The sequence below is a fragment of the Stegostoma tigrinum genome, chromosome 27 (assembly GCF_030684315.1).
Source record: "Stegostoma tigrinum isolate sSteTig4 chromosome 27, sSteTig4.hap1, whole genome shotgun sequence".
In the NCBI taxonomy this organism is placed as follows: Eukaryota; Metazoa; Chordata; class Chondrichthyes; order Orectolobiformes; family Stegostomatidae; genus Stegostoma; species Stegostoma tigrinum.
The window spans coordinates 34820909-34848908 of record NC_081380.1 but is presented as its reverse complement, the minus strand read 5'-3'; the positions used below and the strand labels follow the sequence as shown (position 1 = coordinate 34848908).

The window sequence follows — 28000 nt, the reverse complement described above, 5'->3', positions numbered from 1 at the left end:
TCAGAGGAAATTCCTAAACTTTATTGTGATTAAAAAAAAGAAACACAATGTAGACTATGTTGCAAGGAGCAAAAGAAAGGCAGTATTGAACAGATTCAGAGACCACCATAGTTAAGAAGCTCTCAGACAGTCGAAAGATTGGATTTTTTAAAAATCCTCTTTCAAAAAGAAAGAAAAAGCAGGCCGTAGATAAGTCACTGGCTATCCTGGAACACCATTTCACTGCCATTGTAATCTGTAGCTTCAAGTTCCACACTGGACAAGAATTTCCGTGCTGCTTTTCTGCAGTTGTAATCCACAGTGGTAGTATAGACTGTCTTTGCATACTTTGGGTACACAATGATAGTGCTGCGGAACCTCCACGGTTTGTGTTGCGGCTCAAATCTCAGCTCCGTCTTGTAGTTCCGCCATGTGCAATTGGGAACGCAGATGACTGTCTGGCTGCAGGAGTCAACACCCAGTGTGTGCTGCAGGAGTATATTATTGACATAGTGTCGGTCTGAATCATACTTCACAGAGGAGGTGTACCTGGGGATATACAGACAAGGAGCATTTTATTCAAAGCATAAAATTTTCCTACAGCATGCCAAACACAAGAGCCTTACACTGGATAGTAAGCTAGGAAGAACAAGAAGCTAGAAATGTTACTACCTGGAAACTCAACTACTGTGGAATCAAACATGCTTCTTTCCATTTGTAACAAAGCTGTCCAGGGCACAGTGGGGATTTGTTTAAATTCAGTGACCCAAGGATGGCAAGTCTATCAGAAAATGCATTTTTGACAGCTTGGATAGAACTTGCAAGGCGAGCTTACAGTCATTCCAAATTTAACAAAATGTCCTGAACAGAAATATCTTAGTATGATTTGCATTAAAATTTGACTTTGTAGTTAACATTTTTTCCAAGCCCTGGTGCTTAAAAGCAGATTAGAGTTCAAAGGATGCATCTATCCATTGCAGGACAATGGCAATCATTAAAAATATCCAGCAAATAAGCACATTCGGTACTGGAATACCCCGTTCGTGACTTAAGGAGCGGTTAGTCTCAAGGCATTCACACTCGAGGAAATGCAGCAACCAATTTGTCAGCCCGACATAACCAACTTATAAAGGTGTGAGGGGGTTAAAAGTCAAGCTGCTGGCTGATTGACCAGCTAAAGGAAAAAAGGGGGGGGGGAAAAATATCACTTGATTTAAGTCAGTTGCAAAACACCTAAAAGGGGAAACATAGCAGGAGCATGTTTATTCCTTTTAAAATGGAGATAACCAAAACACCTGGAGAAGGTTTTACATTTAGCAATGTAACAGGAACAGCTTGCCACATTTTATTACAAGATAACAAACAATAAAGTCTTAGTTGCAAGGCAGCCCACCACTGCCAGGAGGTGGGGGCCCCCTTATGGCATTGTAGTAGTGTCCCTACCCCTGAATGGAGAAACCCAGGTTCAAGTCCCACCTGCTCCAAAGTTGTGTCATAACATCTCTGAACAGGTTGATTAGAAAAATAGGTTAAATAAAAAAGAAAAAGAAGTTATCTGGTTTTGAGAACATGCAGCTAGTCACACTGATTTAATGAAAATATCTAGAAAATGCTCAGTTTGTAATGTCAGGTATGGTGCCTAAATGGAACGTGTAGAACTTACTCGAGTTATGTTGCTAGCCCTGTTCATCAGTAAAATCGATATTACCTGCACATGGATTATATATAAAATCAACAGTAAGCAAAATTTGTCTTGCTCAATTATAAATCTTTTCCCATTTCACCACTGGAAAAGAAAAAGAACCCAAAACATCCTGCAATTCCAGCACAGGGTGTGATACTATTTACCTAATCGCCTTTGGTGGCAAAGGGTCCACTTCAACACCTTCTCCAAATGACAGTGGATGCAGCCTTGGCCCAAACCCTGTGATTAGGAAAGAGGAAGTAACTGGAGCATCCTGAAACAGAAAATAAAAACAAAGATGTAAGCATTAAGAGGTTCAACGTGGACAATGTGGCCCTGTGCATCTTAACTCCAGAAGCAGAGTTTAACTGACTCGAGTGAAACTCATCAGTATCTGAAAGACAGCAAATTCCAATCAAGGAGGGGGATAAAAATTTCAAATTTGCTGAACCTTAAACGTGATCTGGAGTACAAGTGGTGTGGTAAGTCAGTGATACAGCTGCCAATTTATCCCCCCACCCCCACCAAATCAAGCACCTCCTTTAAGAGGCAAACAGCTGTAGTTTACAACCAGATGACATCAAAACATAACTAGTCATTTGAGTTCCAAGAAGAGAAGTGCCTTGGAACTTGAGTTTTGCCTCCATCAAGGAAAAGGAGGAGTGTGGCCAACCATAATGACAACCTTCTGAACTAACACATTAGTAGTTGATAGCAGAAAAGAGATGTAGTGTGTAGTCAATGCCACTCAATCCTATTGCTGGTTCAGCTGAACCAACAGTCATGTATTTTAAATGCTGTATTCAAAAAAAAATTCCACTCTCGCTCCAATGCTCACATGGAACAGAACCCCATGGTTCAGTTACAAGCTCCAGGAGAAAAAAAGAGATGACATTAGCCAGAGGCAATCAAATGTGACCACATACATGCCTCCAAGGACAGGTTAGTGAATAAAAAAATCAAATGCTGCAAAACTGATATCCAAACACTCAACAGGTGAGACAGTAGCAGTAGACAGAAAAACAAAAAAGTTTACCATTTCAGGTGGATAGCCTTGATCAGACAAGTGATAAGCAGGTGATAATAAAATGTGAGGCTGGATGAACACAGCAGGCCAAGCAGCATCTCAGGAGCACAAAAGCTGACATTTCGGGCCTAGACCCTTCATCAGAGAGGGGGATGGGGGGAGGGAACTGGAATAAATAGGGAGAGAGGGGGAGGCGGACCGAAGATGGAGAGTAAAGAAGATAGGTGGAGAGAGTGTAGGTGGGGAGGTAGGGAGGGGATAGGTCAGTCCAGGGTCTTCGGTCCGCCTCCCCCTCTCTCCCTATTTATTCCAGTTCCCTCCCCCCATCCCCCTCTCTGATGAAGGGTCTAGGCCCGAAACGTCAGCTTTTGTGCTCCTGAGATGCTGCTTGGCCTGCTGTGTTCATCCAGCCTCACATTTTATTATCTTGGAATCTCCAGCATCTGCAGTTCCCATTATCTCTGATAAGCAGGTGGCCAGGTTTCACTAACAGAGTTAAATGCAGACTGACAGTGAAGTTTTAAATCAATCATCTTGAGAAGCAGATCAGTTTTGTAGATTTAGAGTGTCTCCCCACCACCCACCCAAGAGTAAATTACATTAATGAGTTCTTTTCATTTAACTTCAAATTGCTGGCTATGAAACAAAATTTGCATCAACTAGAATTAATTTAAAAGGTGTTAACATCTTGTGTGCTCAAGAGGGTAACAGGACCCAAGTACCAGAAACTGTACTAGCACTAAGGCTGGAATGTCACCAAGGATGACCTAGGACTCGTCACCCTTTGAAAATCCTGTTTACAGTTGGGATTCTGGAATTTACAAGTGTTTATTCTGATGAATGAGCAGATTTTTTTAGTCCCGACTCAACTCATCTTGACAATGGTTTCCTGTGATTTATTGTTGCTGAGATTGCACTTACTACAAGCCTACAGCATGTGCAGGGCCACATGTGTACCCAGCTGGGATCTGTTCTGAAGCACTAAAGCTAAATAAGCAAGTGGCCACTACTGTAATGTAGGAAACATGACCATCAATTTGGACACATCAAACAGTAATGTGATAATGACTAGATAATTTTTTTTTGCGATGTTGATTGGGAGATGAACTTTAGACGAAACACTTCCAAGAACTCACCTGCTTGCCTTTGAAATGGAGTCATGGGATCCTTTACCACCAGAGGTCAGACAGGGTCTTGACTTTAACATTTTATCCAAAAGAAAGCACTCACAACAGTGCAGCATCCCTGCAGTGCTGCACTGGACTATCAATGTTGATTTTTGTGCTCAAGTTAACTGGAATGGGGCTTGAACCCACAACATTCTAATTCAGAGGGGGAGTGGGAGTGCTACCAACTGAGCCACATCAGACAGTGGTCTAAACTCAAGCCAGGGAAGAGACATTTACAACTTTCTTCAGCCCTAAATGTTTATCAGTTGGAGAGTGAGGTTTTGAAGCATCAGGGTACATTGAGTGAGAAAAGTCTGGGAAAGACAGATAAACTGCTTGGTGTTGTATTTGAAGAGGGAACACAGGATTTCCCCCCCCCCCCCACCCCCACCCCCCGAGTATGAACGGCCCTGCTTTCTTGCTCTTTCATGGGCGTCCCACAATGTTCTTGTACGGAGGTTTCCATTTTCCATTTCTATTGAGCAATCACAACTCCACCCCTGTTTTTGTCCCAAGCGTACAGCCCACATTTCCAAGAGTTTGGCTGTCACTGAAGTAGGTAATTAAATAAGTGTGTCAAGTCCACAATAGGCAGATTGTACAGATTTGTCAGAGCAGGTCTGAAATGCCAGCATTTTCTTGTTTAATTTCCCATGTCTGCCATTCCCCTTGTTTAATAAAGAGATCCAAGCAATTAGTGCCAAAAACTCTTTTTAACCACTCTAAATTTTCACAGGCTATAAGAACATTAATCCACACTCAAAAGTAAAATCGGTTGCACAAGGCAGGTTGCCTTTTAAGGACTGTCTGGCTGGGAAGATAATTGCCAGTCCATATAGTTTTCCATCCTTTCCCTCTGTATTCAGTTACTGACAATACACTATTATCATAATTCAAAAGCAGTTTCTCAAGACAAAAAAAGCTATCCTTGAATTTCTACTTAATTACTAAGCTCCAGTATTCAATTGTGTGCAGAACCGTCAAGTCACCTCCACAGGGATCCATGCAAACCACTTTGCTGACTGTTTCTAAAGTTAATAACGAAATAAGTGGTGCTTTCTACCCCTCTTCAAAAGACAAATAGGGTTACATCTCACCATACTTTGGACCAATAGGAAACTCAGCAAGAGAGTTTCCACACTTGCTAATATTCTGCGAAGTGCAGAAAATGTTAGAGTTACCAGAATACACACATGCTGTCCATAACAGAATGTGGCTCAGTGATGCCTTCCAAGGGCCTATGATATGTTCTTCAGGTGTCAAGTAGACATGCAGCTTTCTAGGCAAAAGGGTGTCCACTTAAATTTATAAATACCGATCCCAGTAAAGGAGAGAGGGGGGAAAACAAAGAGAAAGAGCTAGAATTCAAGATTTGTTTATACACGTCCTTTTGACAAAAAAAAAGGGAGTGAAAACAGGTAACTGGAACTGAAGATCTCTGCCAGGACCGCATGCAGTTTCTGGTACATGTTCACTTTGTAAGGGTGATGAGAAAATAATCTCAAATATATCAGCTCCAAATGGCTTTCATAGTTCATTTTTTACATATTCTGCACAATGTACAAATTGGCATTTTTTTGTCTCCCTACACAAAAGGGAAGATTGGAGATATTTAGGTTCTGCATTTATGAAAAGGAAGTGACACTGTGGAAACCTGTTCAGCGAACAGACTAAACAGAACAGAAAAGGTAAATCCAGAGAACAACTTCAGCAAACCTTGATGGTAGAAAGACCAAGTGGGAGCTGATGGAGAAATTATTCAAATTGGCGAAACGCAATTCAAATCCTTGCATCCATTTAATGGGGGTAGGAAGATGGTACAGACAGGTTACGATTGGCTTTCCTATATGTGACGGTCAAAGATGTCAGGAAATTAGGCAACTCAACCACAATCTTGCGCACAAATTTCCACTTATGTGGCAATTAGTGATCCATCAGCTGAAGGCCATCCGAGGCACCCAACATTTGAACTTTTCCAAGATGACTGTAGTATTGCACTCAATTCCAAAATGGTTGTTTTAATGAAAAAAACTTGCCTGTATTTAAAACCTTCCCCTCTTCCTATCAGAATTCTTTACAAGTAACCCACACTATTAACTGACTAGGGCAACTGCATGTTGAAACACAATGGCCAACTGCAACATTGTCCCAGAACTGCTTGCCCAGAGCTTCCGTTCCAGTTATTTGTTTACTTTCTGTTCAAAGAATTTGTGATGAAACTTTTAAAAGAAGCTCTAGTTCTATTTTTCCACCCTGCCTCTTTACGAGTGAAGAAAAGGAGCTAGACTCTGTCTCTGCAAAATCTCTTCCAGTCTTAATGAGAATCAGCATGCTGCTCCCATACTGTACGACTTCATGGCACAGTACAGTAGGTGCCTATGCACTATTATTTTTGTCTCATGGATTGTATTTGTTCTATAAATATCCCAATAAAGTGTTCACTCCCTTCAAGAACATTCGTTAGAAAGTGGAGTGGCTCGAGAGATTGGAAAAATATAGAGCACGAGGAAACTCGTGACCTCACACCTTATAAAACATGCCCTCACATTTAGTGGGATGAAGACAGCAGACCAAGCAGCAGAGGAACCTTGGGTGACTCAGCTATAGATTCAAATAGCCCCATCATTTTTGCATATGATAAACAACAAGAGTCAGCCAGGCATTATAATTGCTGAGTGCTTTCCGGTCACCTCTGTAAAATCGTGAGCCTATGGCTGTTTGACAAAACAGAATCAGATTGTGTCATCAGGCTCCTTGATAACACTTAGCACCCCTTCCCTCAAGAGTTTCTCCAGCTCCAATGCAGTCTGACTCCCTTCAATAAGGGAGTCCACTTAAACACAATGTTGATTACAATTCTCACTGCAGGAGCAGCATTAAGATCATAAAGACCTCCTCAGTTAATAATAAGATAAGATATATGAATCAAAAGCTAGAAGAAATTAGTTTCAGATCAGCTAACTTCACGAACCAACCAACACATAACATCCATAACCACTTAAAATAAACTTGGCACGTAGCCCTTTTTAAAAACATGTGACCAAGCTACAAAGCAAAATGTAAATTCTCAGTAGCTGTAATGAAATCAAAACATAGTATCTGTTATGCCACCAATCCCAGAGTGCTATTTTGATGCAGCAACCACACAAATGAATCCATCTGTGTCAATGCAAATTTATCAGGAAATAGAAGCACGATTTGAATACGTTCCATGAATAATTAAATTTCATAAAAGCCTCCAAAACAAAATTTGTCATGTAAAGTACAATCTTAAAATATCATACATCAGAATTAGATAACAGATAACACTCACTAGCAGTCAGGTCAACATTTACACAAAAACCCGTTCCTAGTTAGGACTGCAAACATGGAATTACAAGGCAACCCAAAATTTATTCTTGGCCTTACAAACGCACAGGCTACCACCTCCTATGGAACTTCTCCCATCCCTAAATTGCAGGGTCAATCTTTCTTTGGTTGGTAACTCCTCAGCTCAAGAGAGGCCAAGGTGGAAGTTATGAAAATGCAAAATCAGTACAATGATTATCCACTTTCCAAAGTTAAGCAGAGTGTCTGCAATCAAGAAGCCACTACCTGGTTTTAAAGTCAGTGCCAGAGCCGTGAACAAGTCTTACATTCAATTCATGGGAGCAACTCCCTCCAACCACAAAAGTAACATTTAACAGCAACTGTAACTATCTACTCACACAGACAGTGCACAAAACAGTACCTGTATCTGCTCCATTTTGTCTAAACATTGCATAGATATTTGGAGGACTGTCACTTAGCTCTAGGTAAATAATTCAAATGGAATTCCTTTTAACCATTATTGCAACACCATCACCACCCATATGGCTTGGTTCCTGCTATGGTCCCTCCCTGTTGAGGTCGAACAGTTTGGGCCATTCACGTTCAGATTTTTTTTTTTGTTTAAAAAAAGCGCCAAGAGAAAAGGAGGGCAAGTACGGGCATTGAGATCAGTCTTAAAACTTCTGAGACGTTCAGGTCCTTTCCATCCCCAACTCAATGTCAGAGCACCATCAGCAAACAGTTTCAAACCTGTAACTCGTTCTGAATTACCATCACATCTCACTGCAGAGGAAAAATTAGACTTCCCATTTATCAAGGGCAGGGGAAATAAGAGATTTTGTTACGGGGAAACTAGAAACTATTTTAACCTTGACGTGTGGCTTCCATAGCCCACTCTAGTGGGCCATTCCACCTTCTCAGTTAGTAAGTAATGAAAAAAATACAGGCATTTAAAAATTAGAAAACACTTAGCTACTAAGTAACGTTTGACACCCACTGGAGCACTCAAAAGCTTGGGGTTCAGCAGCTGCCAGACCTCTCACCAAATCAAGTTTGGCAAGTTTTGAAAGTTTGAAATATAAAGAAAAACTAAAGAGCTATGCATGCTGAAAATCAGAAATATATAAAAAAAATTTCTGGAAAAACTCAAGAGGTCTGCAGCATCGACACAGTTAAAACAGGGTTAACATTTCGCACCAGTGACCTTCCCTCAATTTTGAAAGTTTTGGCCAAAATTATTAGAGGAGTATTTTTACAACTATAACTATATATAATGGCTGAAGGTGCTAAAACACAGTGCTTTACTGAGGCAAGATGAATTGATGTTTGGCACCTCCTAATGACTGGTGTTTTAACTTTCAAAGGACAATGCAAAATTAAGCAAAAGAAGGAGCCTTATCATCTATCAAGCAACTGGGGTGGCATCTCTGTACCTTGGATCACACAACAACCAAAAATTAGTGACTTCTCCTCAAAACTATTTCATTATTTGTGAAACAGAGGGAAGTTACACATGGCAAGCCCCCAAAAACTGCAGCATGGCGATCAACTAGTTTTGCTCAAGGGACAGATGTTGGCCAGGAAATCAAGTGAAATCCTTGCTCTTCTCCAAAGATTGCTGTAGAACCTGTGTCCCGGATGGATTTGAATGACCTCTGTTTAATACCCAATCCAGAGAACAACATTTCAGCCCTACATCATCTTGATGGGCTGGAGTCTTGAGTCAAGCTTGAATTTTCAAGTTTTGACTCAACCAAGCTTGCTTCTAAATGATGCCACCCGAAGGTTGCAGGAACAGCATCATGGGACTCCTGCAGTGCCACAGTGATGCCACCCGAAGGTTGCAGGAACAGCAACTCATATTCCGCTTGGGAACCCTGCAGCCCAATGGTATCAATGTGGACTTCACCAGCTTCAAAATCTCCCCTTCCCCCACCGCATCCCAAAACCAGCCCAGTTCGTCCCCTCCCCCCACTGCACCACACAACCAGCCCAGCTCTTCCCCTCCACCCACTGCATCCCAAAACCAGTCCAACCTGTCTCTGCCTCCCTAACCTGTTCTTCCTCTCACCCATCCCTTCCTCCCACCCCAAGCCGCACCTCCATCTCCTACCTACTAACCTCATCCCACCTCCTTGACCTGTCCGTCTTCCCTGGACTGACCTATCCCCTCCCTACCTCCCCACCTATACTCTCCTCTCCACCTATCTTCTTTTCTCTCCATCTTCGGTCCGCCTCCCCCTCTCTCCTTATTTATTCCAGAACCCTCACCCCATCCCCCTCTCTGATGAAGGGTCTAGGCCCAAAACGTCAGCTTTTGTGCTCCTGAGATGCTGCTGGGCCTGCTGTGTTCATCCAGCCTCACATTTTATTATCTTACTTCTAAACTGACCCAGAAAAGGAATTGGAAAGCCAAAGTAAAGTCAAATTAACCTTCCAAAGTCCTATTCATTTGGAAAGGAAAGGGGTGGGGGGCATCAAGAAATACTAGGCATTACTCACCAAGTTAATAGGTCTAATTTGCTAGGCAAGTGAGCTCCATAAGAATGGAATATTAGAAATTATATACAAAGATTCCCTGTATTCCAAGCTCCTGGATTGTTCCCAACAGACTAGCGCAGACTGGAATGATACCAATGACCCACCTCAGTAAGGTTGTTTGCAGGAAGGTGACATGTTTCATGATTAGTTCAACGACAGCAAAACGGTCAGTTGAAATAGCAAGGTTACCTCTTAGAATCAATCATTAAATACCATACAAGCAACTTACTTTGTGTTTGTTTAGACAACTCTTAAACTTACTAAATCTGGTGTGGGTCCAAACTTCTATTTTTTGTCAGCGTTCCTGTCGTGGTGTATCAGTTACTGAAACTGGCAAGACTTAACCAACATTTAATACGCTTTTCTCTCTCTGGGAGTGAACTGTGGCCTCATTGTTAACACACTTCCCTCCGAGTCAGAAACTTGCGGGCTCAAGTTCCCAGTCTAGAGACTTGATTACAAAAATCAGGATGACATTCCAATGGAGTGCTGAGGGAGTGCTTGTCTGTCAGAGGTGTCACCTTATGATTAAGTCTCCTAGGTAGATTAAGACCCCAGGCAGAGAGCCAGTATTAACCAAATGGGCTGAATGGCAATTTTTAATGATGGACTGATAAAACCTACAATTCTGAGATTGTAGCAGGTGCTTTATTCACAAGATTTTTTTCTAAATCATCCCTTTGATTTTTATGTAACATAAATAAACTCAACATTTAACACTCCAGTGAGATTCACAATTATTCTTTTAAAAAACTTGAACAGTGGCAGAGCCAAGCAATCAAAAGTTAAATTCCACTGCCTTGAACAGATTGGAACTGGCAGAATAATTTCACTTTAGATCAAGGTTGGAGTTTTTCTTGCAAAGAAGTGGCAAAACATCCCCACCCTCTTTAAATACCTGGGCGTTTGCATTCCATCGTACAGGGAGTGTTCCTGAAGCTTTGTAAGAAGTGCTTGATAACAACTTTTAAAGGCACATGTGTTCAGCAAGTTTAAAAGCAACATTTTCAAGACTGCGTGGGAGGATTAAAGATAAAGATACACAGAACGGTTTCAACAGGCAGAAAGAAAGTTCCTCAGATGAACAATCATGACTGTTTGACAGTATGAGTTAACGGATCCAGTTCAACAAAATTCAAAATAGCACACAGAATGCTGAATGAAGATGGGTCTGAGAGATTCAGTAGAAACAAAGTGAAGTGGGTTGAAACAAAACCTGACTGTATGACATGGCTCGTACTACAGCACACCACAGGGTTCTTGACAAAATTCCAAATAACAGTTTAAACAGAATTGATTATAAGTGTGTTAAAAATTAGATAAATAGGTCTTTACAAAGGCAGCGGTAAAATTTCTCTTCCCCTTTATTACAGATTCAGTGCTACAGGATGAGCAATACCTTTCATCTTATCCATTCTGCCCCAATATCTGTCAATATACAACCTTTTTAGATTACACAAGAAAGAAATGTCAACAAGGAAGAAGGATTGCCAGGAGTTTAATAAAAGGCAGGATGGTGGTGGGAGGTGGGTTCTGCCCTAAAAAGGGAAAAAAAAAAAGAACAAATTAAATTAAAAATAGACTGGGCTGCGGCCCAATGTCCTGCTGCTGACTTGTGGCATCCAAGTGATACCCAACACTTGGATCACGATCACGAGTATCATCAGGTGCTGGACAGTGAGCCAGTCCCCTTCCAGCGCTTTGTGGGCACTGAGTGAACAAACACCAAAATTGACTTTTCTATCCAGGTCACATCACCAAAAAAGCTGAAGCCAGCTCAGATCGGATCCAGACAAACATCAGTAAATATTCAAATTCCTATTTCCGAACAACTAGACAAAGGGGACATTTGTAGACTCTGGAAAGGGTACAACTAAAGTGGAGATCAAAACTCCCTCCTAGTCAAAGAAGTTACACTTCCATAACAATTCACTGGCAGTTATTTCACATTTTGGTTGCTGCCACAGTCAATATTCAGATCCAAATAAGCAATCCAAAACTGATGGATGTCGCAGTTTTGTTTTGTTTGCCATCAGACATCCAGGTAATTCTTCCATTTGTTTTGCTCTGGAAATTAGCCCAATAAAATATTGCAGACCCCAACTTGGGTTTCAGTCTGAAAAAGCACATTCAAATCCAAAAGATACAGTTTCTTTTATTTTGAGTCCATCATTCAGGAAGCATGCCCTTGATTCACCACTTTTTCCACATAGGTACCAAAACACATACCCAATGAAAACTCCACTACAGAAGTTATTGTGTAGGCCCAGCTCCTGGTTTATCAGTAGCATGCAAAGTATTGTGCATCATGTTAACTTTTATAAATGGAGGGAGGCAGAAAAGGCACAAAGCAGACTTGCAGCAGACTAAAATGCCCCAAGGTGCTTCACAGGGCAGTTACTCAAAATTTGACAAAGTCGGAGATATTAGTACAGTATAATCAAGGAGGTGGATTTTAAAGAAGTGTCTTAAAACAAAAGGTGTTTAGGGACAGGCTTACATAGGACCGGAAGCCAGCACTGCAATATAATCTAATGGCACTGCTGTCAAAATAGGGAATTTTTCAAAGGTTTTAATCTTGCACACAAGACATTTGCAAGAATACAAAGGCATAGGGGAATAAAGTTTTATACCGTATGGAAAGAAACTGCTGTTTGGTTGGTAAGTGGTAGAGTTGTTGCCATGGGGCATGCAGTTAGATGGTGACTGACAGTTAACTATCCAGCTTTGTTTATATTTAAATCAGACTGGTTGACCCTGACTTCTCAGGGCAATGCCTTGAGAAATTAGTCAGAGACTAATTGTCACCTATTTGCTAAATTGAAACAGGCACAATGTGCACACATTAACAAAGTGTGGAGCTGGGTGAACACAGCAGGCCAAGTAGCATCTCAGGAGCACAAAAGCTGACGTTTCGGGCATAGACCCTTCATCATCCCTCTCCGAAGAAGGGTCTAGGCCCGTAACATCAGCTTTTGTGCTCCCGAGATGCTGCTTGGCCTGCTGTGTTCATCCAGCTCCACACTTTATTATCTTGGATTCTCCAGCATCTGCAGTTCCCATTGTCTCTGATACAAGGTGCACACGTGTTCTGTTTGCTTGCAAAAATAGAAGCTTTCCAATGACACAAGAGGAACATCTACAGGATAAAGTCATCAAGTTTCAGCACTGTCCATGTGAGACTAATTGTCTGTGTTGCAATAACTATGCCCATGACACACTGCATCAACCAAAAGCAAACAATTTAATTTCCAGCTGGTAGTAAGCAAGGGCAGTAGTAAGGAAGCTATTACAATTTGACCATATCTTTTAGCACAGGTAAAACGGGGAGCAAAACAAACAGTTCTGAGGAAGGGTCACTGGGCCCTGAAACATGCACTCTGATTTCTCTTCACCAATGCTGCCAGACCTGTTGAACCTTGCCAGCAGCTTCTGTTTTTGTTTCTGAAAATAAAAAAAGAGGTCCCTTGCTTACTATTACTGTCCAGTGATTCCTGTTGGACTGTGGATTGGATTTGGCTATGACAGCCTTAACTCAGTTAGCCAATGGTCACTGTCTCAGCCCACAGAAAACGGCCACTTGAACCAGATTCTTGGGAAGCTGCTGACAACAGTGGATCATAACAGAGATAACTGACCCTGTTAGGAGGGAAGATGTCAACGTGTTGAGGAGGGAATAGAAAGAGTCAGAATTGTTAGTTTATCATTGATCCCTAAGTCTTAAACACATCAGGACATTACCATTTACCAATTCAGTGTCACAATAACATGCCATCAAGTCCAGACAGTTTCCAATTGGCACCCATATTAGAAAGCATGTACGCTGAACGCAGCCTTTGAAGACATCAACAGCTTCCATCCACCAGCTGACTGAGAGGTTTGAAACACCTTTTTATTTTGTGCCGGGGGCAGCAGAGAGAGGAAAAAAAGTCTTGCATCTGTGGAACCTCAGTATTCCGTGTAAAACCACAAAATATTCCCATAAGATCAGCCAAGGGCGCCTCTTAGGGACAGTGAGGAAATACTGCTCATACTCCATGGTAGAGATGGATATTTTCTGAAAATCTCAGTGAGATTCCTGTTACCAGATCTCTCCAGGTAAAACCACTTCATCCACAAAGGACACAAAATGGTGAAGGATTTCACAGCGAAGAAATGAAACACTTACTCCATCACAAATTTCAAGGTCAGGTGCATCAACATTACCAGACAACAAAGTGTTCTATTCTACTGCAGAGGGTAATCCTTCACAAACTGTGTGAGAATTCCTCCAATCTCCACAATGGTAAAGATGACATTTTAAAAAATTAAGGATTTTTTAAAAAACATACAGGATTCCGAGGGGGCTCAATGGCTAGATGTTGGAAACATGTTTCCACTAAGTGGGGAAACTCTCGAACTAGAGGGATGTAGTTACAAAATAAGGGGACACTCATTTAAAACCAATATGTGAAGGAATTTTATCCCCCAAGGATAGTGAATGTTTGGAATTCTCTACTCAGAGTGTAAAGACTAGAGCAGTGGTAGCGTCTAAAGAGCAGGTAGATTGTGTATTTTTAAAATTGAGGAGTTTGGGGTTTGAGGAGACAGATCAAAAAGAGTGAGGCGTAGGGTAGCTTAGCTTGGACCTTGCTGAACAGCAGGGCAGGCTTGAGATCTGACTAGCCCACTCCTCTCATCCTATTTCTTCGGCTCTTACGAAGGTTGACTGTACTGAAGGTTGAGATCCACCTGGAAACAGGTTTAGACTGGTCGAACATTTTCAGTGGGACTTAAGAAAATTGAAGGGAGTGTTTTCAGCTAGCTCAACTCAATCTGGGCTGTACATAAAAGGGACGAGACAGAAATGGAGAATGCAATTTGTTTATCGTGCTGCACTCCGAACTTCACCAAACTGGGGTGAAGTATCACATACAGATTGAAAGATAAGCAATACTTTGGGATACGTAGCCTCCAATGGGGACAAGGCATCAGGACACAAAAAAACCCCTCAATGTCTCTTGCCTCCAAAAGCCACCAATTTGGCTTTTCCCACACCAGCCATTCCCTGGGGAAGAACGGCCTTTTGAAAGTAGCTTCATAACACAGACCCACACTCAAGATTGACAGCACTTGAGGTCATCTCATGGGGTGATTTGGGAGGGGAGAATGGAGTCAGTTTCTTAGTTGCCTGGTGGTTTATTTTAACTAGAGCAATGACAAAAGCGTGGGATTAAATCCCACATTGCTGAAGTCACCACAAAAGGACTCTCCCCAACCTCTCCCTTAGCCTGAGGCATGTGGCCCTTGGGTTAAACCACCACCTGTCTGTTTCCCTGAGAGACCAGCCCTATGGTCTGCTAAGATTCTGGCAAAATGTACCTTGACATGTAGGCTCTCGTAATGGAGTCAGAGTGGTGGGAGATCTTTCAAATCAACAACTTCAGCTGTCCTAAGTCCCAAAGCCTAGCGAGGAAGGCAGCCTGTGAGTCAATCGATTTTAAAAGACCAAATAGGTTGGTGAAGAAGGGTGTTTTTCACAACCGATGAAGGGAGAGGCCAGGAGATGAAAGCAGATCACTGACTCATGACTGACAGGCACGCAGAGGCAACGAGCAGCATGGTGCAACTCACCGGTGACCAACAGAGTCATTAGCACTCACGGCGTGGCTCAAAACGTATCATTTAACGTCAGCCGCCTCGATTGCTAATTCAGCTGCGACTTGGCGCGATGCCTAATGTTCGAGACAAGGTCCAATGCATTGATAAACTGGTAAAAGTGACACGTGTGCTGTTGGTGAGGAGGAATAACGCACGTACCCTGCACCCATTATCCACCAGGACATATCCCACTTCCCTCAAAACATACTCTTCAATTAACTGAGTCACCATTAACACCAACTATCCCCCATCCACACGAATGCTGAGGAAAGGCATCTATAAAAGGTGCAACACCACCTCATCTCAATACCTCTCAAAATGTTCAAATCGCTATTTCGTAAACGTTAAATCTACGAGTCACCTTGTTCTCCACTTCAAAGCTTCTCCTAAACATTCATATCTTGTGAAATCTACATAATGAAACTGACTCATTTGTCCTCGAACAATTCCACGGTGTTGCATTAACATTAATAATGAAGGCATTAATCGACATTTGAAAAATCGATGCAAATTAATTTTCAGCCCGCAGTGCACGGCTGATTCAGCCCATCAATCAAACACGACGCGGGAGCAAATTGCTGAAATCCATACTGAATTCAGCCCATCTCCCTAAGCACACCAGTGTCCACTGCATGTACCTACCGTTTGTAGCGACTGTCCCCTCCTCTGTGGGAAGCCGGCGTCTTCCTGCTCAGCCAGCCGGTTCTCTGCACCTCCTGGGGACGGCAACCAGGCGCTGGGCGTGGGGCTGGGGCTGGGGGGAAGCCCAGAGTCGGGGCTATCCAGGACCCGCTCCCCCAGCCGCTTGGGCTCTACTAGAGGACCCGTCACCTCCTGCAGGTTCAGGCTGCCCACCATCGTTGCTTTTTCGATGATTTCGCTCCAAAAGACCTCTCGTATATGTGTGTGTGTGTCTCTGTGTGTAAATGTACAAACGTTTCAAATAAAAAGGAAACGTGCAAAATTAATACCGCAAAAGCTTAAAAATCCAGTGACCTGCAATTCCTTTTATATTAAAATAAATGTTTTACAAAGTAACCTGGCAGTAATACACTCTACCGTGTTCTACCCCGCCAGCTCTGTCTCTGTGCCTGTGTGGTGTGGTGTCTTTCCTCTCTCTCTCTCTCTCACACAGACACACAGAGAGACCTGAATGCTGGCGTGTAAGTGCCAGAGGAGCCTCACCGCAGTCAAAGATCTTCCCAGCTCAAAGATTTCATTGTTTCTATGAAGCTGCTGATTATAGAGAGAGGCTGAAGGGAACGCCCGCGAGGCTGCGCATTGGCTGGGACTCAGGATCATAAGTGGGGCGGGGAGGAGGCGGAGAGAAATAAAGTTTGAACTTGGAACAACCCACAACAAAACTTTGCAAAGTCGTCTCAATAACCCGCTGAGCGCTGGCAGGAACGCCCCTTCACCCTCTCACAGTTTAGCAGTTCGCTGTCAAAGACCAAGGAGCAAGCATTTGTAACATGATTTTATTTTAAAAGGCCAATACGGACGAATATTTATAAACCCAGGCGGGTTATGTCTGGTGGGGGTGTTGTGGGAGGTGGGAGGTGGGAGGTGGGGGGAGGAATCTGCCTATGGGTGGAGAATGTGGGGTGTGTTCTCATGTCTACACAAACCGCATAGTCTTCATTTTAGTAGAAAGGTGGGAGGTGGGAGATATGGTTAGGGTTGCATATTGAAACCTGTGAAAGCAAGGGAGTCAGATTTCAGGCTTATTTCCCCCGAACTTTGCAGCGAACACTCTCAGGTCAAGTTAGATCTGTGAGGTTGTGGCTTGAGTATTTGAGATGGGGATAAACATGCATGCCAATAGGAACTCAAGTAGGCTGTTTGGCCCCTCAAACCTGCCCACCATTCACGACTGATCCATTTGGTTCCGAATTTCACGTTCCTCATCTAAACCGTCTCCCCGTCACAGACCCCAGAACAAGTCCCCCAGACCCTGACTCAAACTATAGCAGGGCTCACCCTGGAGAGCTAGGTTCTGGTTCTTGACAAAGCCCTGCCCATACCCCTTGTCCTGGGCCCTGAACCCAATGACCTTTGATTCCCTTGCCTACCCACGCTGTGTTAAAAATATTAAATGAACTTTTTTTTCAGAATAAACCGTCCTTCACTGTACATTTCTGTCCTTAATTGCACTCAGCTGTTTGTCCTGAGCTCTCTTGGTAAGATTATTACTGTTAATGCTGAATTATATGATAGTGTTTTGTTCTGAGTCAGAAAACCAGGGGGTCAAGCCTCAAACTCATTTCTCTCCTGAGAAGGCATTTTCAACCCCACCATGCAATTTTGGACTGAACCCAATCTTGCAATTTTTCAACTTTCCAATCCCATCCAATGTGATGATTTTACTAGGCTGTAAGAAAACGCTAAAGAATTCTTCACATTTTTAAAGGGGCTAGTGTGGATTTATAAATGAAGTGGCTAGGTGTGAGAGGGAGGGCAATACTGCATACAAAACCCTCTTTGATTTCACTGTTTTTTGCTCAGAGTGCCAGTACAAAGATGTAAAGCCGAATGGACTCCTTCTGCACCGTAATGATTCTGTGATTCAATGAGATTGCCTCCCATTCTAAAACCCCTTAGAATTGAGTATGGAAGGCTGGTCCTAAGTGTTGTTAATTTTAATTTCAGATCATCAGCAAAATAAATGCAGAAAGGTGCTAGAGAAACTCAGCAGGTCTGGCACCATCTGTGGAGAGCAAAACAAAGTTAGTGTTTTTGACTCTTTTGGACTCATACTCTGTTTCTCTGTCCAGAGATGCTGCCAAACCTCCTGAGCTTCTCTGGCACCTTCTGTTTTATTTCAGATTTCAAGCATCCAGGCAGTTTGTTTTTACAGGAGTGGCAGCCTACCTGAGCTCCCATTCTGAAGAAGGCACTTCCTATTAAACCGGTTTTTTTAATTTTCTGACTGTATTTACTGGAACTTAAAACAATAAGCTCTTAGTTTTGTGGTTTCTCTCAATATAGTAACATGACACCCATACACTGGAGGACATCAGAACCTTTCTGCTAGAAACATAAATCTGTCACTCCTTGTCAGTGCTTTTACTGGCTGTTATATTTTGAATTGTTCTCCAACCCTGATGCATTTTATTTGACTTCCAAAAGTGAACTGGAACATTGCGTGAACAAATCAATGTTTTCAAAGCATCTTAGAAAGAGCACATATTTTCCCCCACTTTTTTTATATGTGTGTCTGTCACACTCCATGCTGTTGCTAAAAAGGAACGTGTGTCTTAATAGCAGTGCACATCCTCAAAGTATCCTACACAGTAGATTTCATGTGATTTGCAGTCAGGAGTGTTATGTAAGCAAACACAAAGACCAATTTTCACAGGCAGCAATTGAGTTAACTGAACTGTGAATCCTTTTAGAGTAAATGTTGGCTAGAACAAGAACAGTCCTGGCTTTCTGGGAAAGGGAGCTTTGGGATTGTTCCACATTCAATGTGACAACCAGACAGGCTCTTTCTTGAGGATTTTACCCAAACAAAAATAACATCCTCAAGCATTGCAGCATTCCATCAATTCTGCACTTACAATTTCAGCTACAACACGCACTGAATTCCAGGAATCTCTGATTCAAAGAGTGCTATCACTGCATCAAGCTGACATTTGAGACGACCGAGAAGCGTCATAAAATAGAATCCCTACATTGTGGAAACAGGCCCTTCAGCCCAACACATTGACACCGACTCTTGGAGCATTCGCATATAACCCACTGAGCCTACACATCCCTAAACACTACAGGCAATTTAGCACAGTCAATCCACCTAGCCTGCACATCTTTGGATTGTGGGAGGAAACCAGAGCACCCAAAGGAAACCCAAGCAGTCACAGGGTGCAAACTCTACACAGATGGTCACCCAAGAAAGGAAATGAACGTGAGTTCCTGGTGTTGTGAGGTTGCAGTGCTAACCACTGAGCCACTGTGCCGCCCCTAATAATAGCAGGATACTGGTTCTGCGTGGTTAATTTTGGATTTTGATCAGTTCCATTCAAGAGCTAGTTTTTTGGAGGTGTCTAATTTTGATAAGTGAATTGACATCTTGTCACTGATTTCCTGTCATTCATATTGCATTTATCTCCCCTCAGAATGATTGGAAAAGTAATTCCCAACATAAAAATTGACAGGTAAGAAAAGACCATCTAGCTTATTATAGAATCCCAACAATGTGGAAGCAGGTCATTCAGCCCATCGATTCCTCCAAAGAGCATCCCACCCAGACCCACCTCCCTACCTGTAACCCTGCATTTCCTGTGGCTAATCCACATAGGCTGCACATCCCTGGTCACTATGGGCAGTTTAGCATGACCATTCTACTAGACATGCATATCTGTGGATTGTGGGAGGAAACCAGAGCACTCAGAAGAAACCCATGTAGATACAGGAAGAGCATGCAAACTCCAAACAGATAGTCTCCCAAGGCTGGAAGTGAACCTGGGCCCTTGATGCTGTGAGACAGCAGTGTACCACAAGCTTGTCCTTCACTGTAATAACAGCAGCATCCTTTCTAAACAATCCCATCCTCCCCTGTATGTAACTCCAAACCTCCCCAAAACACGGAATCTCCTGGTGGAGGGAAAAAAACTAAAGTCTTTTGGCGGAAGGGAAAAGCCCAAGGTCAGTAAGGGAAAAACACAGTTTGAAAATTCCTTTCTAGCCCTCTCATGATATCAAAATCTATTCAGTTGATCAAATAGACCAAGCATTATCCACAAAGGCACTTGCCTTCTCTAAGCTGCGATCTGTGTCGCAGCCATGAACCCATGCCGATCACTCTGAAAGTGTGTGTGTGGAATGGGAGAGCATTGATCTCAGTTGCTCTCACTACTTGGCATCATTTAGCAGTCGATTCCATCAGCAGGAGCTTCAAACTATTTAAACAAACACAACACAGACCTCTATTTACACAGAGGATGTTACAAACATACTATAAAACCTCCACATGCCTATGTCGAACCACTGGAGACCTCCCACGTTTCCTTCTCCCACATAACCTGGCCCCTCTCCAGACTCAAACCTACAGGCAGACCTTGCACATAATCTGAAATGGTTTTAACTGTGAGGTTTATGTTCTTCATTATTCTGTAAGGAGTGTATAATGGTGCAAACATTTGCATATTTACTGTCTCTGATTTAATGTTTTTAACAAATGTTGTAAGTATCATTTATCTGGGTTGACTAAATTGTTCACTATTAGATGACTGTTACAATTAACCACTTTGAAATGCTGCATATCAGGAACTGCACTTCATTGTCTGCTGTTGTCCCAACGTTTCTGTCTCCAAGATGTCCCAGGAAGAGGCATTGACAGCCTGTTTTGGGGAAAGGAACCTGGAAGTGCTAGTAGATAGGGTGGCAGAAAGGAGGGGCATCCTCTTCCCTGTGGACCAACAAAGGAGGCACCCAGCATGGGCAAGTCTGAACCCCACTGGCAGTCTGCATCAATAACATCTTATAGACCAAATGGAACGCCCAGCAATGCTGCAAGAAGGTCGGTAACCTGCACTCCAGACAGTTAAGTGCCATCATATTCTGCTTGTTATCTTACACTCACTACTGCACACACCTCCCGCCAAGGTCAGTGGTCTACAACACGCACTGCTTTGTGCAGCATTCCCACTCAGTGGCTCTCACCCACCTCATCTCCCCTAATCCTATCCCAGACTAACATCCCTTCCTGCCCTCTGCACTTCCTACATACTCAGTCAGGACACTTCACCACTTCTCCCGCTCCTGTTCTGTCTCTAACAGTTCTTGCAGCACTTTCACCTCCCTCAATGCTTTCTTTGATCTTAAAAGGAAGTGTCACATGACCAGGTAGAGCAGGCCAAGATGGGTTGGGGGGGGTTGGCGGGGGGTGGTGCAATTTTTGGGCTGTGGCTGACATTTGTGTACTCAAGTCCGCTGAAGAGAAGATCCTCAAAATGGCTGCAGAAGGCTGTGATCACTGGGGATGTTGCTTAGTTCTGTATGTTGAAACAACCAAGCTTGTGCTCCTGCATGAACTGCATTGTGAACACATTCTTTAGATGCTGAAGCCTCTACCTTTATTCTAGTATCAATAGCATGCAACATGGAACAGGCACTAATGTCACCTACACAATTTCCACCCTGAAGCGGCCAGTGCCTCATACTATCAGCCGCTCCCCAACCCCTGAGGAAAAGACCACGGATCCTTCCACGAACACACCGACAAAAGCCTTCCACATCCTCCACCAGGTGAGAGACTTCCACCTCCAGGAGATCTCCATCTGGATTAGATTTGGGAGCACACTCTCGTGACCACATCATTGCCGTGTGTCCACAGCTGGGCAAGGGAAGAGAGGCCTCGGGTCTGGCATTTGGAGGATTGCCAGAGACCAGGAACCTGTTCACCCCCAGGCAGGAGAGGAGCCTTTGGTGTCGGCCATCCAGAACTTTGACAGACGGTCACAGGAACAGCAGACAGGGTGGGCAGAGACACTCAGTAAACTGAAGGCAGAGGAATCCACTGAGGTTATCAGTACTGTGCTGTCTCCATCATCTTTGCGTTTGGTGGACAGATTACCAGCTGCTATCCATAATCAGTCCAGCAGAATACTCAGCGGCTGCCAGGGATGTATGCCAACCTGCACTCCATTGCTTTAGTCATCAGTGATCAGCACCTATGCCACAGCAAGGGAGATGCGATGGACCTTGACCTCCCACAAGGTTCCCTTTCTCTCAGGGGGCAGAGTGATGCCAGACGGTACTTAGCTGGAGAAGCAATCCCCCTAGAGGTCTCCTCTCAGTACACTCGAGGTTCCCCTCCTCCTCCCCCCGCCTTTGGTCTCCAAACCTGCAGAGATTGCTATTGAGGATGGTGCACCTGCATCAGGGCAGGATTCTCTCAGTATATCTGGACTCTCTGGCCACAAACAGGTTACACCACAGAGCATGCTCACTACCCCCTGTCTGCAAAGCCCAGTCTGCACCTCGTAGCAGGGCAAGTAGGAAAAAAAGACACTGATTGCACTTACTAGTATGGGTAACACATCGTTGTATACACTACTATTAACATTTACACTTCCAGATGTCAGATTTCTAACTGACTATCATTTTAGGTGCAGGAATTGGTTACATGGCTACCATGTCAAAGTTAACAAGCCTGTTTCCACATCCCAAGAAGGATGGATGTTATGTTAGTGAGGCATTACTCATCTCCGAGAAGTATCTTGACTAGTCAGCAGATGGCGAGCGATCCTCAACTCTTGTGTCCATGAGTGCAGTAAAGATTTAGCACTTTACTATGGAGATCGCTGAGGCTGAAGGTAATATGAACACGTTGTAATCGAATCTTTGTAATAGAACTCCTGTTCCATACTTATGGCCACCTTGCGTATAAGAGTATGTGATTATTTATGAGTGCGCACCTCTCTGGAGGCATAAGTTAATTTTACCTATATGTTTAACAAGGGATTGCTTACTCAATGAAGGATTCATTATGACAAATGTTTAACTACCATTCAGACCCAGCCTAATAGGCTGTGCCCCACAGACTAAAAGAAATAAAATGTCCTCAACTTGGTGTGAGTGCGTTGGCCGCCATTTTTCCTCTGAACGTTCATGAAAGGGATATCATGTCTGAAAAATTAATTATAGTTCTTTAAGGAGGCAAACGCAGGATTGATAAAGGGGAACCAGTAGATCTAATACATTTGAAACTTCAAAAGGCATTTGACAAGGTTTTGTACATGAGGCTACTTTTGTTGTTAGAGGCAGTATATTAGCAGAGATAGAGGAAAGGCGAGCTAATAGAAGACAGAGAGTTGAGATAAAGGGGGCATTCAGAATGGCAACATGTAACTGGTGGAGTGCCACAAGGATCAGTGCTTGGCGGTCACGATTATTTACAAATATATAAATGACTTGGATGACAGAAGTGAATGTTCTATCACATGTTTTCAGATGACACAAAAATAGTTGGAAGGCAAGTAGTGAGGATGTTTCAAAGAGACTGTAGAGAGATATAGATAGGTTAAGTGAGTGCGAGAAAGCTTGGTAGATGGAATACAATGTGGAAAATATTACTTTATGCACTTTAATAGGAAGGATAGAGGAGCTAAATGTTATTTAAACGGGGAAAGACTGTAGAAAAAATGTTGTACAGTAGGATTTGGGCATAACTCACCAAAAACTGTCATCCAAGTTTAGCAGATAATAGAGAAGGCAAATGAATGTTTATTTCAAAAGAAATTATGTACAGTATAAATGTTGAGAAGCCTTGCTAAAACTATACAAGGCACTGGTCAGATCAAGCTGGAATATTGTGAACAGTTTTGGTCCCCTTAACTGAGGAATGGATGGCAGTTCACTAAGGTTGCTCGCTGATATGGGGAGACTGTCTTAGGAGGAGAGGTTGAATTGGCTGGGTATGTGCTCATTAGAATTTAAAAGAAAGAAAGACAACCTTTTTGAAACGTACAAGATTCCTAGGAAACTTGACGGGGTAGATGTGATCAGGTTGATTCCCCTTATGGGAGAGTCTAGGATCAGAGGACACAGTCTGAGTAAGGGATCACACATCTAAGACAGATGAGGATTTTTTTTTCTCTGAGGGTAGCGACTCTGTGGAATTCTTTATCGCAGAGAGTTGTCAAGCTGGGTCATTAAGGGTATTCAAGGCTGAGATAGACAATTTTAATTCATAAGAGTATCAAGGGTTCTGGGCAAAATGGAATTGAGGATTATCAAATCAGCCATGAGCTCATTAAGTGGCAGAATAGACTTGATGGGCCAAATGACCTACTTCTGCTCGTGTGTTTTACTGTCATGGATGTCACAGACTGTTCACTAAAGACCAAAATAAACACCAATCTCAATTATAAATAACAAAGTGTGGAGCTGGATGAACACAGCAGGCCAAGCAGCATCTTAGGAGCACAAAAGCTGACGTTTCGGGCCCAGAACCTTTGTTACTTTTCGATTCAACATGTTAGCACATTTAGAAATATTTGAGTTTTTTTGATTTATAATTGCCCATGGTAACCAAGAGGGAAGTATTTCAAACAGGGTAGGTAGCAATTTGTTGTTACACAACCCATACCAAATTACTCTTAAATTAAAGGGGATGGGAGCAGGCACCAAAGGAGGGCAATAACAATTATGTTTATGCATCTGGGAGAACAGAATGATAATTGGTTTCATCTGGCAAGATAGGCAATTAGTGTGGCACATGCCTGATAGACCAGAACACCTCATTATTGTATACAGAAATGTGTTCTCAGTGTATCCTTCAGAGCCCGAATAGGGGTTGGTTTGCAATCTTTCTCCCATTGGACCTGGGTCAGTTGAGAGTAAGAGGCAATGCAGAGTGAATGATTTAACAGGTTTGCCACTGGTGCTGTCGGGTGATGAACTGATGCTTCGACTACTTTGACAAATAGGAGTTGAATTCTGGGCCAAGGGGAAAATAACAATTTGTAGTTGGGTTCCATCTCACCACGAGCAAGTTAAGAATTTGGAATAAACAAAACCCACTGTGTAGATGCTGCCAACTCAACTCTCCAATCAATGGCAGGAATTGCTACCTGTCCACTTCTGTCCCACAATCAGTTTATAAATCAGTTTTCCTCAGAGGACCTTGTATTTGTGTAGTCTTTAAAGAAGCTTCATTGCACACCATGATGAATTCAATGTGTTTAATGCACTGAATGCATTCGCCACAGGCAGGGGGACTCAGACATAAGCAGATATGAGGCATGCATGACTATAATGAGCTGATCTTGCCAGTTTTGTGCAATCTTAACAGAGGATGCCTCCACGTCAAAGAACAAAACCTATCCCAATTGCTTAGTTGTTGGGGTCATGTTTTCCTGAACTCTTGACATTTCAAAGGAGGAGAAAAAGGGATTTAAATTCTATTGAGTTCAGTTAGGCACATTTAGATATAAATTGTCTATTATATATTTAAACCTGGAATCATGTAAATAATTTTTCTGTTCTGGCTACCTGCATTTCGGTATGGTCAACACCTCAAAAACTTCAGATCTCCTAAATTCTTATTGACAGAAGTATAAATACAAAAATTAATCCATCAGGGTGTTTGGAATACAGGGATAAATGAACATATCATAACTTCACCAATAATTATTTGAATTGCCCACTCAGATGTAACCCAAGCCATTTTGCAACTTCTGTTCCCCTGAACACATTCCAGGACAACACAAACTCCTACAGTATGGAAACAGACCCTTCAGTCCAAGTCATCCATACCAACCAGATATCCTAAACTCACCTAGTCCCACTTGCCAGCATTTGGCCCATATTCCTCCCACCCATCCAGATGCCTTTTAAATGTTGTTATTATACCCGTCTCCATCACCTTCTCTGGCAACTCATTCCATACAGGCAACACCCTCTGCATGAAAACGTTACCCCTCAGGCCCCTTTTAAATCTTTCCCCTCTCACCTTAAGCATCTCTTACTACACTAGATCTCCAGTCTAGGATCTGTGTGTTTTCAGAAACAATGTCAATAATATTAAAGTGTGGAAAAGTTGGAACAGTCTCAGTGCCACTGAGGCCCTGTTTACTAGGTCGCCAGAAATATGACTCTTCACAGTTGTTTAATGATGTGTACACAATGCCAGGCTTACTCAAAGACTGAGTCTGACAGCTCCAGTCATGCCAGCATTTTCTGAAAGGCCATAATGACCGTCTTTGTTGCTTGGAGACATAGCAGGAAAAGCACACTCTGGAGTCAGATAAAATGTCTGTTTTACTACCCCAATATAAGTATGATGGATTTTTCATACCATTTTGGAAGGGGGTTGGGGAAGAGCATGAAAGCAAAGAGAGGTGGATACAGCTGTGTTAGTGCTAAATCTTCCACTGAATACTTTGGTGATCCTAATGGCTCATTCAGGATGAAGTACAGGCTTATAGTAGTGCCCAGCTGTTCTCCAGTGTAACCCAAAGCCCCACACATTAGTGGAAGTATTTTTATGTTTTCTACCACAGGGGTGGATAGCCATGGAAGAATCTAATTTACACTGCACCCAGTGACAATACTGAAGATTAATATAATCTGGTAGCATTTAAGTAGACAGAACAATACTAGACCAAGACTCAGAACAAGCGGGGGTGGGTAGTGGGAGGGCTTCAGGCAGAAAAGTGAGGTTGTGGCGACAAACCTATCCTTGGCCCCCAAGAACAGAAATGTAGCCCAAAAGCTCTTGAATTGAAGATCCCATTGGGAGGCAGTTCCAATTCAGGACCAACCCAACATAAAAATATCGATGATCTCCATTGCCCATCACTAGGCTGGACTTGGTAACAAATTTGTGTGTTTGTTACACCTTTAACCAATTGAAGAGCCAATGTTTTTCATAAGAAATTTACTGCTGAGTGAGTAAAAGGGTCGCAGAGAATTTAAATTTTATATTTCACTTCAGAACAACACTAATTCACTTGGAACTTTTCATGTTTAATCCATTTTTAAATTTAAACTATATTTTATTGCTGAGTTTTAATGCAGAAATTGCCCTTGACTGCTGGGATAATCGTAGCTCCAAGGTGAAGGTTTTCTGCCAGAACCAAATTAAAAAGAATATTTCCTTTTGCAGCTCACAGGCATTTGTATGGTTTCTGGCTGCATTCCTTTGTAAAACCATACTTTAACACTTTCTGTCCTCCACGCACACCCACCCCCACAGCCGCACCATGAAATTGGAGGTTCTGTTATAGTAATGTTTGTGAGAAACGCATTGTTAATATTATGGCTAGTTCAGACAAAGTTAGGCCACTGCCAGCTATGCAGAGATAAAACAAACTCTCCCATAAATTTCTGGGCTTTTTATAACAAAGTACAACAGATTCCATTTTCATTTTGCAGCATGCTGAATGATCATATCTAGCATCTGTTAGCTTTTAAAAAAGGACTAGGATGAATATTAAATTGTAAATAACCCCAGGATGTCCCAAAATACTTTACAGCCAATAAACTCCAGGACTTTGACCCAGTCATGAAGGAATTATAACATTTCCACATCAGGACGTTATGGGTCTTGGAAAGAATTGGCAGTTCCCAGTGTGACCTCTAATCGAAGCATTGGTGTTCTGCTCCATTCCGAATTTACATGATCCTCTGGTGTGACGGGTCGTGTCACTTCCAGTTCTGTTTTTCAGCAGCAGACTGTATTACAGGGTCTATTTCTGTGAGTTTGTTAATGGAGTCCCATGTTGAGAACCAGGCCTCCAGAAATACCCTTGCACGTCTGTTGTTCGTTTGTCCCAGTTGAACTAATGGCCTTCATTGTCTGAGTATATTTGAGACAAGCAAAATATTGGTCGTGTCTTTTTATTGCCAGCTGGTGTTCATGTATCCTGGTCATCAATTTCCTCCTCATTTGTCCACGGGATTCTGTATAGCATATTAGTCCTGTTTACTGTCAGTATGGTGTCTTTAGTCTTTGATGCTATTCATAACCCTGCCTGCTCTCCATAACCCTTCAATATACTCACCCACATATTTATGTGAAATGGGCCTTTGTGTTTCGCATCACATTCACAGTGCCCGTTCCTTCTTTGCAGATTCGGATTTAACAACTAGCAGTAACTCATGTTCGAACTCACTAGCAGTGGTGTTCAGCCATAATTCAGACTA

At 42.6% G+C, this 28000-nt stretch overlaps 1 protein-coding gene across 4 annotated transcripts; it reads right to left on the bottom strand.

Annotated features, from left to right (window-relative positions):
* On the bottom strand, positions 1-27994 carry rflnb (refilin B). 4 transcript variants are annotated; one of them, XM_048557312.2, is made up of 4 exons: positions 27859-27994; positions 15992-16265; positions 1828-1937; positions 1-528 (listed from the first exon to the last, which is right to left on the bottom strand). In XM_048557312.2, exons 2-4 carry the CDS (start codon positions 16205-16207, stop codon positions 195-197), a joined length of 660 nt encoding a protein of 219 aa, XP_048413269.1. In that variant the 5' UTR covers positions 16208-16265; positions 27859-27994; the 3' UTR covers positions 1-194. The 4 variants fall into 4 exon arrangements, with proteins under 4 accessions (XP_048413269.1, XP_048413268.1, XP_048413267.1 ...); XM_048557311.2 differs by lacking the exon at positions 27859-27994 and adding an exon at positions 16535-16637; XM_048557310.2 differs by lacking the exon at positions 27859-27994 and adding an exon at positions 16389-16603.
* Between the last annotated feature and the right edge of the window lie 6 nt (positions 27995-28000).

Excerpts from the sequence above, each read along its gene's own strand:
- rflnb (XM_048557312.2), bottom strand. The coding sequence starts at position 16,207 with ATGGTGGGCAGCCTGAACCTGCAGGAGGTGACGGGTCCTCTAGTAGAG. Across the intron at positions 1,938-15,991 it reads GGGGACAGTCGCTACAAACG|GATGCTCCAGTTACTTCCTC; the intron begins GTAGGTACATGC and ends TTTCTGTTTCAG. Across the intron at positions 529-1,827 it reads TTGCCACCAAAGGCGATTAG|GTACACCTCCTCTGTGAAGT; the intron begins GTAAATAGTATC and ends GTATATCCCCAG.